Here is a 10,000-nt window from a genome sequence, read left to right as displayed (position 1 = left end):
CAGTCGCACCGCCGCGGTCCGACCCGAGACCGTCAGCGCCACCAGCAGCACCGACGCGGCGAAGCACACGCCGAACACCGACACGCAGTAAACCGTCGCCACGTGGCGTGAGAAATCACTCCCGTTAGCTAGCATCACAAAAATCACGCATGCTACGAAGATTTGCACCACTTTCAGGATGCCGGATGGAGTCGCCATGTAGCCGACGGCACGACCCGGTTTAGCGCGCGACAGAAAAACCTCGGTCCCGTACGCGACGCACGCCGCCCACGAGCACACGGTCACCGCGATACGGTAGTTTCGTACGTCGCAGTTGTTGGAAGGACAGTCGTTCGCACGCACGAAGTACACGGGATACATGACAGACGCGGTTAGCGTGAGCAACACGGCTAGAGACGCGAACGTCACGGTCAGATTCTCCCACGACACGGGGAGACACGCGTGAAGGCGGGTCACGTCCAGCACGAACACACACGCTGTGATGGAGAAGCACGACGTCCAAACCGCCATACAGAACGTCCCGTAGGTGGCGCTGTAACCGGCGGCGTGGATCACCAGAGCGACGACGGCGCAGCACAGCGTTAGCTGACACACACGCGCGGCACCGATCGGGGAAAACACGCCCGCACCGTTTAAATAATGTCCAGCGGAGGCGCTCATGTCGTGACGTTCAGGTACACTAGAGCTCAGAAGTTTGGGCTCACGCTCAAAAGTCTCACCAAGACAGCATCTATTTAATCAGAATACAAATATTAATATTGCTGTTTAAACTGTTTTCTATTGTGATAGTGTAATTTATTCCAGCTCCGTTAAATTTCTTATTATCAATGTTAAAAACAGTTGTGCTGCTTCATGTGTTAATCAAAATTAAACTTACTAAAAATGTATTAAATAATAAAAATGTCAAATTAAAATAATTTCTAAATGAAATCAAACACTAAAAATTTATAAACATAAAAATATTTAAAAAATGAAAACACTTAAAATGTAGGCCTATTTAATCATAAACATGTAAAATGAAAACAAATAAAATTTAAATTAAATCATAAAAATGTAAAATTAAAATAAAATATTTTTAAAATGAAATCAAACAGTAAAATGTATAATCATAAAAATATATTTCAAAAAATTAAAATAAGCACTTATTAAAAATGTATTAAATTATAAACATGTAAAACAATAACAAATCAAAACAAGACTTGTTAAATTAAATCATAAACATGTAAAATTCAAATACTTGTACCATGAACACATCAAAATAAAACACACTAAGTGAATTACGTAAAAGAAATTGTGAAATTAAAATAAATAATGTTAAAAATAGAAATGAAACTTGACAATACTTTTTTTCAGGATTCTTTGAATAGAAAGTTCAAAAGAACAGCGTTTATTTGAAATAATCTTTTGTAACATTCTTTAATGTTTTATAGTGTCCTTGCTGAATAAAAGAATTCAAAATTCTTACTGACCCCAAACTTTTGACCAGTAGTCTATTTTATAGCTTTTTATGATGGCATATGTGTAGATCAACAGATCCAGGAAGACTCCCATCCGTCAGGTTCTGTGGACCTGCTCATCTCATGCTGAAGAGATTCGGGCTGACGAGTCCTGTTGGGTTTCCAGTTCCACAGAAGCAGATTCGTGGCAGTTCTTCTCCTCAGGGTGCATGAAGTATTTCTGACTCTATTTTGGAGCGCGTGACTCACTATCTGTCAAAAAACAAAACCGTCAAAATAGCCAGAGTCTCACAGAGATCATTAACATCAGATCCATTACCTTCCCAGATCCAGCATTCTGAGCAGAACCAGTCCAGAGAGAAGACCCGATCTGTGTCCACTTTCTCCAGACTGAGGAGGGTATTTCAGCTCGAGGAGGGTGAGGCTGGAATGTGTGTCCAGAAGCACCTGTGAAGGAATCGCACAGTTATTCTATATATAAACACATTTAGACACAGACACAAGAGAGTCACGCGGGGTTTCCAAGCATGCCGTTGAAGAATGAAGGGTTAAATATCCAGGATTACTGATGCCTATCGAGTTGCACGGAGCGTTTGTCGTGGTTCTGAGAGGAATCTTCCAGGTTCGGTGCAAGTTAAAGGCCCATGATGATCATTCATGTGGTTCCAAACCTGTGAAACAACAAAAAAAGGAGATATTCTGAACGCCTCTGCGTTTTTGTCCATGCAATGAACTTCAAATGTCATTTTGAACCTCATTTATTTCTATGCATTAAAAATGAAAAATCACTTTTTTATTGCCGATCTGTGAACAGCTCTAACAAAACTTAAATTATGAGATCTTCCCCGAGTCTATGAAAGCCTGTAGACTGATGTTTATGTGAAGGACTCGGGTCGTTTTTGCCGGGAAAATCAAAAGCACGTGACGTTTGCGCCCGAGACTCTCTTCCGTTCAACGACACATGAAACGAGCGAATGCTTATACAATGTTCAGGATAATAAGCTGAAAGAGCCGTTCTGTGCTGTAATGTTAATGTGTGTCATGGATTCATTCAAACTATAGTCTCTCATGGCCAGATCTATATAGTCTACAGTCTCAAATATACTTTATAATCATATATCATAACAGTGTGATTATAATGAGCTCATCTGTGGACATGATGATCTCAGATCTGCTGTAAACACACACATCACTTGATCAGATGCTTTCTGAACTTCTGCTTTCTCATTTCTGTGTGTTTATTCTGTTATTGAGAGGAATATCACTATCAGCACATATTTACATATTCATCTGAACGTCGCTCTCAGCAGTGGTTCATGTTCGATAACAGTATATCACTTAAACAGTATTTCCAACTTCTATTTACTTCTAAGTAAAGAACTAAATGATCTTCTCCGTAAGTATATTGTGTCTTGATTCACGTTCAGTCTCTCGTGTGTGTGTGTGTGTGTGTGTGTTACTGTTAACGAGCACGAGCAGTAAGAGCTGCAGTTCCACTGAACGGCCACCGGTGTCGCTATAACACCAGTTTCTCAATTCTACATGTCACCGACCATTTAATTAATGCAATTATGCATTAATGAATTACCCTTTTCATCATGCATTTGCATGAACAAAAACAGTGTAAGCACTCGTCAAATCACTGCATTGAGATAAACATTCAAACAAAAGTGATAGAAGACTTACTAACCTTTAAATCCATTCATTAGCAGCTTTTTCATGAAGAACATCTATAAGAGGGTTTATTTATAGCTCTATGATTCATTGCAAAATCATTATTAAAAAGTCATACACACACATTGTAATTTGACAAAATAAAACATTAATATGGGAGAGACAATGACAGCTGAACTTTAGCTTCGGTTGAAGTTGACTTTCTTTTATATTTTTATTAAAATATATATTTTTTAAATAATTATTTATTTTATTTGAAAATATGTTTTCATTCCTTTAACGATCCTTTAAAGTTCAGTGTTCCAGCTGGAACTGTGATTCGTTTCAGGGCCGTGCACAGACCTTTTGAGGGGCATGTGCTGAAACTAAAAAAGGGCACCCCCCTCCCTTTTTTTATATCAAGATTATTTAGTAAGCCTACATAAAAGGAGGAAATGGTCACATCTTCATGACAAATTCAATACAAAAAAAATAATAGTCTCAAAAGCTTTAGATTTATTCACTATTAATAACCGTAATAATAATAATAATAATAATAATATAGATAATATAGATATACAGGGTTTCAGGGCTTCTTTAAACCTAATTACAACAGCAACCTTCTGTGAGCCATGCTTGAAGATGTTTATGACTTCACTGTGATCCACTGGGCTGTCCCTCTCTATGGCTATGAGGAGAAGGTCTGAGAGTCTCTCCTCTGAGCAAAGGCTTAGGAGTTGGTTCTTAATTAACCTCATTTTTGAAAAGGATCTCTCCACAGTTGCAGTTGATGGCAAAAACCTGATACTGTGGAGGACCAATGCTGGTCTCTTGAAGGTCTCTTATTCACTACACTTCCCATAAAATAAGCCAGCAATGAAAACAATGATAAAATAGTGTGAAAAGTACAGTTGCAGTGAAAAGCATTTCTGAAGGATCATGTGACACTGCAGAGTACTGAACTAAAGATGCTGAAAATTCAGCTTTGACCACAGAAATAAATTACATTTTAAAATATATTCAAATAGAAAACAGTTATTTTAAATTGTAAAAATATTTCACAATATTACTGGTTTTGCTTATTTTGGATCAAATAAATTAAGCCTTGGAATGAATTAAATCATGAATTACATTCTGCATGATAAAATATAAAGATTTCACAGTGATCTTCTGTAATGTTTTTTTTTTTTTTTTTTTTTTTTGTTACTACTACAACATTACTGTAGTAAAACCATGTTTAACTACATTTATACATGTGAGGACGACCGGAGAGTAGGTATAGAATACTGTAGATTCAAAAATTAGATAGCGAATACGTGCATATTAACAGACTTGAATTAACCATAATTTAATATTATTACCATAACATTAAATGTTAAATTATTAAATGTTAATAAATTAAGTGTATCAGCAATCATAAATCATAAATGAACAGCGCGGGGGCGCGCATGTGCTTATGATTCTCCGATGGAAACGGCGCCGGCGGCATCATTACATTTTCATCAACAGCTTACCAACTAGATTGTTATAGCTATATAGGCGCTCAGTTTTTCCTGTTGTAAAATACATTTGGTCAAAATCGCATTTTATAAAAAAATGAAATGCTACTGTATGCACAGGCTATTTAAAGGTTCTCTAAGCGATCCTGGGTGACGTCACTTCTTGTTGACGTTCGAACTATTGTCAAACAAAACGGAGGCTAGCTAGACCCTCCCTCCTCCTCATCCGCACACTAACCCCCCAAACCACACCCCCAAACCCTTCTTGTCGGTCATTGGCTGGAACAGTTTGTTATGTTTTGGGGAGCGGGTCGCTGCAGTTTGTTTTTGGTGCTGTTTGTGAAGCATGGGCTGTCTACAGAGATCGCGTTTCTTTACAGTGTGTTCAGGGGACAGGCAGCCAGCGGATAGTGAGGAGATGTTTGCTGTATGTGACAAAAAATGTTTTGGCCTAAAAAACACATGACATCGCTTAGAGCACCTTTAAGTGTAGGCTATGTATTGGCAATGACTATGGCAAATGCTAGCATAGCCCTCTCTCTCAGGTCCCACATGTCTTAGTCAGACATCAAATAAATAAAATATGCGCTTTTATAGACAACGTGTTTAGTACTTATTCAAACAACAAGATCTTTGTTTACCCATGCATGCATGCAAAACTTCGTATCTCCGTTCAGCTGCTGTCTGCTGTGCTGTGCGGTCGCTGCGGAGCTTCAGCTCATTCAGTCACGATAGAGGGGGCGGAGTTATCAGCTTTACTGACAGTTTAAGATCGAACAAGATTTACACAAGCTCTTTTTAAGATCTTTCATTGGCTAAATATTTTTAAAACAGACAGATAGACTTAAAGGGTGACCAATAGCATTCATTTATAAAAAAAAAATATAAAAAAACACCACCAAAAAAAAAAGGCCACTTCGGCAAAAAGGGCATGTGCTCTGCACAGGTTGAGCCCTACCTGTGCACGTGCCTGATTCGTTTACTGAATAAAAACGTAACAGCTGTAAAAAACAACAACTAAAAAAACACACACAAAAAAACACTATATGCTGGAAACATTAAAATTCACCTTCAGTTTATATCATCATGTTCGGTCAAGCATATAATCTTCCTTCTTCTCAACAGCGACTGATACTGAGATTGAATTATTTTTTAATATATTCTCAGTTAGTAATTTTCTTTTAAAATTTTGTTTAAAAGTTGAAAAAACAAATAATTATTATTAGTTTTTTTTCTTTAAGTCTATTAAGTTTTCATTTTTATATCAGTTGCAGTTTTGGTTATTTTAGTACAAGTTAAACTAAATAAAAATGAGTAGCTAATGTTTCTAGGCAACTTGCTGAGATCAAATACGTTTATTATATTTAATATTATTTTATTTTCAGTTAATGTTTACTTGATTTCAAGTAACTTTTTTTTAGTTGTAGTTAACGATAATAACCTGGTCCTGGTAACAGTTCGACTCCTGTATAAAGATATATTTGACAACAGCGCCACCTGCTGTTCACTCGCTGTACTGCCGTCTGGGGTCCGTTGAGATGATTGACAGATGCCAGATATTCTAATCATGATCACTCATCTCTGGCTATTTTTGGTTCTTCAAACGAATTTGCGGATTTGATTCAAATGTCTAGATTAAGTTGTCTGATATACTGCGTGTTCTTGAGTTTGTTGGAAAGGACAGATCCATCTGCAACTTCAGGATGAGCTTTGAAGAACCTAACGATCCTGAATTATGTCAAATCATCAACAGTAGGAATCCACGTGCGAAGAAAACACGTGACCAGAACTACAGCACGCGCATTGTGAACGCGCTCGTGAAGTCCGTCCACTAGAGGGACCCGAACAACCTCTTCTGGATCAGCACAGAAACACGCAATTTGTTTAACTGTGATATTTGTCGTCTTGTAAGATGTCAAATGTGTTTGTTTTGCACTGTGGTGCCACTGAGACACTGTAGGGAGAGAAACAACAAACATACTTGAACTTGAATTAGAAACATTATGACTTCATGTTGACTTGAAGGTCTTTAATCAAGTGTTTAAGTTAATTCAAATGTGATGCAGATCATAAACTCTTAAAGTCCCCTGTAGTCAATAATTGTATCCCTTAAAACAAATCTTTGATCACCAAAATGACATATTTAAAGTATTTTCCTTGGAAAAAAAATGTCCTAAAATATCTTGAATGTAACTCGACACCCTATGAATATGCAAATGAGCCCCGCCTCCACTCACTCACTCACTCAGGTCAGAGATCCACTGGTTGACGATCACACGTTGATCTGATTGGTTACAAGGTCGTTTGTGACGTCAGAAACACCAGCGATTTCAAACCGTGTTTTTGAGACTGTCTTTGGTTCACTGCAGTTTTAAGCAGAAAATACTCAGCAATGCTGTCGACTTATGAACTTACACATGGTGTGTCTTAAAGCGTATTAAAAACACCACATAGACACATAAACAACATTAAACGCTGGATTTTCACCACAAGGGGGACTTTTTGAAGTCTTCTTCAGATCACTTTTACCTTTGAACACGATGAGGGAGAACAAGGCGGTGTTGTGCGGGTTAAACTGTTCACGCGAGCATCAGTTCACCTGCGCGGCTCCGCTAGCCCTCAGCAGGTCCTTCATCAAAGAGCCGCCGCAGCTGGAGCTCATTAGCCGAGTCGGCGGGGCCGCGCGGGGCTAGTGGAGCGATGACGAGTGCCAGAGCCTCCGGACACTTTGAAGTTCCTCCAGACGGGCAGCGTTTACATCAAAGCATCGCTTACACATCACCAGCTTCAAAATGCCTCAAATCTTCGTTTGAAAAATAAAGGCTGTTTACTCAACACTGTTTTCAACTAGAAACAGAAAACCTTTTATGCGTTTCGGCCGTTCATTTACACAAACTTTTGAAAACGGGTTTCAAACTGCAAGTTTTTGAAAACGATACCGTTATCGACTCCGTGTAAACTACGAATTTATGAACACGACGTCATGCGCATTAATCGTTCAGTCTATCAGGTGTTTCTTTACAAAGAACAGCGCCATCTACTGGCCTGACAGCAGAATACAGCATTTTAGTCGTTTTCGCAGGTCCACGTGAACGGGATCATTTTGATAGTGTTTATACGTGAAAAACGCAAAGGAAAAACATTTCCGTTTTAAGTACGTCGTGTAAACGAACCCAAAGTGGAAGTTTTTTAAAAACGATGCCGCTATCATCTCCGTGTGAACTACAAAAATGTGAATTTGTGAAAACGGTGACGTCATGCGCACGCGTGTTACGTGTTGTCTATAGTTGCGTGTTTCTTTACAAAGAACAGCGACTGGCCTGACAGCAGAATACAGCGCTTTTAGTCGTTTCGCGGATCCGTGTGAACGGGGATGCGTGAAAAACACGAAGGAAAAACGTTTTCGTTTTTACTACGTCGTGTAAATAAAAGTTTTTTAAAACGATACCATTTTCGTCTCCGCGTAAACTACAAAAACGTGAACTTGTGAAAACTGTGACGTCATGTGTCTTACGTGAAATCTTCGTTTGAAAACTAAGGGCACTTTACACAACACCGTTTTCAACTAGAAACAGAAAACTTTTCATGTGTTTTGGGCGTTCATTTAAACGACAACAGCGTTTTGGGGGCCCGAAAATTCAAACTTTTGAAAACGGGAAACTGCAAGTTTTTGAAAACGATACTATTATCGTCTCCGTGTAAACGTGAAAACGATGACGTCATGTGTTACGTGTTCAGTCGGTTTATTTACAAAGAACAGCACCATCTACTGGCCTGGCATCAGAATACAGCGCTTTTAGTCGTTTTCGGGGATCCACGTGAACGGGATCATTTTGATAACGTTGATACGTGAAAAACGCAAAGTAAAAACTTTTCCGTTTTTGGTAAGTCGTAAACGAACCCAGAGTGGAAGTTTCTGAAAACACTATCATTATCGTCTCCATATAAACTTGTGGAGTTTCTCACAAATCTCACAAAAACGCGAACGTCATGCGTGTTCAGCCTATAGGCGTGCTTCTCTTTAAAAAGAACAGCGCTTTCAGTCGTTTTCGTGGATCCGTCTCGCCTATACGCGAAAAACGCAAAGGAAAAATGTTCCCGTTTTTAGTACAGGGGGGGATTGGGGTGAAAATTACAAATTTAGCAAAAGATAAATAAATGAGAAATTACAAAAAATTACAAAATTACAAAAGATAAGTAGGCTATTAAAATTACTAAAACAAAAATAAATTACAGCTATATATATATATATACACACACACAAATATTAAAAGCTTAAAATGTCAAAAGCACATAAAATTACTAAAATGTACATGAAAAAGAAAAATGAAAATGTTAAAAGGAAAGCTAATTCAAAATATTAATACTATAGTATATAAATAATACTAAAATAACAGAGTGTGACAGCATTACAATAAAAGTATTCAATTTCAGACGCAGTCATGGACTACTGAGATGCCAGAAAAAAAGAGAAAAACTCCACTGGCGATTAACATGTTTAATTGATGAAGTTTTGCATGAAGTATTGTTGAACTATTGAAGCCGGAGAATCCAAACGCTCTCGTCCTCCTGCGCTGATCAAACGTCACTTCTTCCCTGAAAACAGACAGTGTGAAAGTGCAATATATCGATTAATATACATTTCCAATATTAAACAGTTCTATAAATCTAAAAAAAACATTTAATATAAGTATAATATCTACATCCTCAGTAAACACTTAGTCAAGTATAGAACTCTCTGTTCATCAAAGAATCCTGAAGAATAAAATCTATCAGTTTCCACAAACATATTAAACAGTTTCCAACACTGATAATAATCATAAATGTGTCTTGAGCATCAGATCATCATATTAGAGTGATTTCTGAAGGATCATGTGACACTGAAGACTGGAGTAATGATGCTGAAACTCAGCTTTGATCACAGGAATAAATTACACTTTACTGTATATTCACATAGAAAACAGATGATTTACACTGGAGTAATATTACACTGTTTACTGTATTTATGATCAAATAAATCCAGCTTTGGCAAGCATAAATGTCTTCTTTTAAAAAATGCACTCTAGGTGTTTGTCTGAAATAAAACAAATGTTGTGAAATATGCCTTAATCTGTGTAAAAATCAATTGAGTTTATGTTGGACTAAAAACTAAACACTTGCCGTTTGTTTTTTTGTTATTAAAGTATGTTAACTAAAACTATTAAAAACATTTCTGTTCATTTAATTAAAGCTGAAATAAGTTTAATACTAAATAATATATGTATAGTAAAATATGAAAAGTTTGTCCGATACCGATAATTCTTTATATTTGAAAGCTGATATATTGGTCGATATATTGGCCGATAAATCCACATTTTTATAACATTTTTGAGAGCCTGATTACAAAAACAA

At 37.4% G+C, this 10,000-nt stretch overlaps 3 protein-coding genes across 4 annotated transcripts in view; all 3 read right to left on the bottom strand.

The window, feature by feature from the left end:
* Window positions 1-782, bottom strand: part of LOC130076637 (myeloid-associated differentiation marker-like protein 2) — a 1,067-nt gene extending 285 nt beyond the window's left edge. Inside the window, exon 1 of the mRNA XM_056241790.1 lies at window positions 1-782. This exon is cut by the window's left edge and continues 285 nt beyond it. Coding sequence (XP_056097765.1) covers window positions 1-660 — 660 coding nt within the window. The 5' untranslated portion in view covers window positions 661-782.
* Window positions 1-10,000, bottom strand: part of tmc6b (transmembrane channel-like 6b) — a 119,525-nt gene that overhangs the window by 15,608 nt on the left and 93,917 nt on the right. The window lies entirely within an intron of this gene.
* Window positions 9,093-10,000, bottom strand: part of aspscr1 (ASPSCR1 tether for SLC2A4, UBX domain containing) — a 25,478-nt gene continuing 24,570 nt past the window's right edge. For both annotated transcript variants that reach the window (XM_056241786.1, XM_056241787.1), the window contains exon 17: window positions 9,093-9,205. In XM_056241786.1, the coding sequence (XP_056097761.1) occupies window positions 9,195-9,205 (11 nt within the window). In that variant the 3' untranslated portion in view covers window positions 9,093-9,194. The remainder of the gene's footprint in view (window positions 9,206-10,000) is intronic.

This window comes from Rhinichthys klamathensis, unplaced genomic scaffold (genome assembly GCF_029890125.1).
Source record: "Rhinichthys klamathensis goyatoka isolate OS25496 unplaced genomic scaffold, OSU_Roscu_1.1 h1tg000672l_1, whole genome shotgun sequence".
NCBI classification, from domain to species: Eukaryota; Metazoa; Chordata; class Actinopteri; order Cypriniformes; family Leuciscidae; genus Rhinichthys; species Rhinichthys klamathensis.
This window is presented reverse-complemented; position numbering and strand designations above follow the sequence as displayed.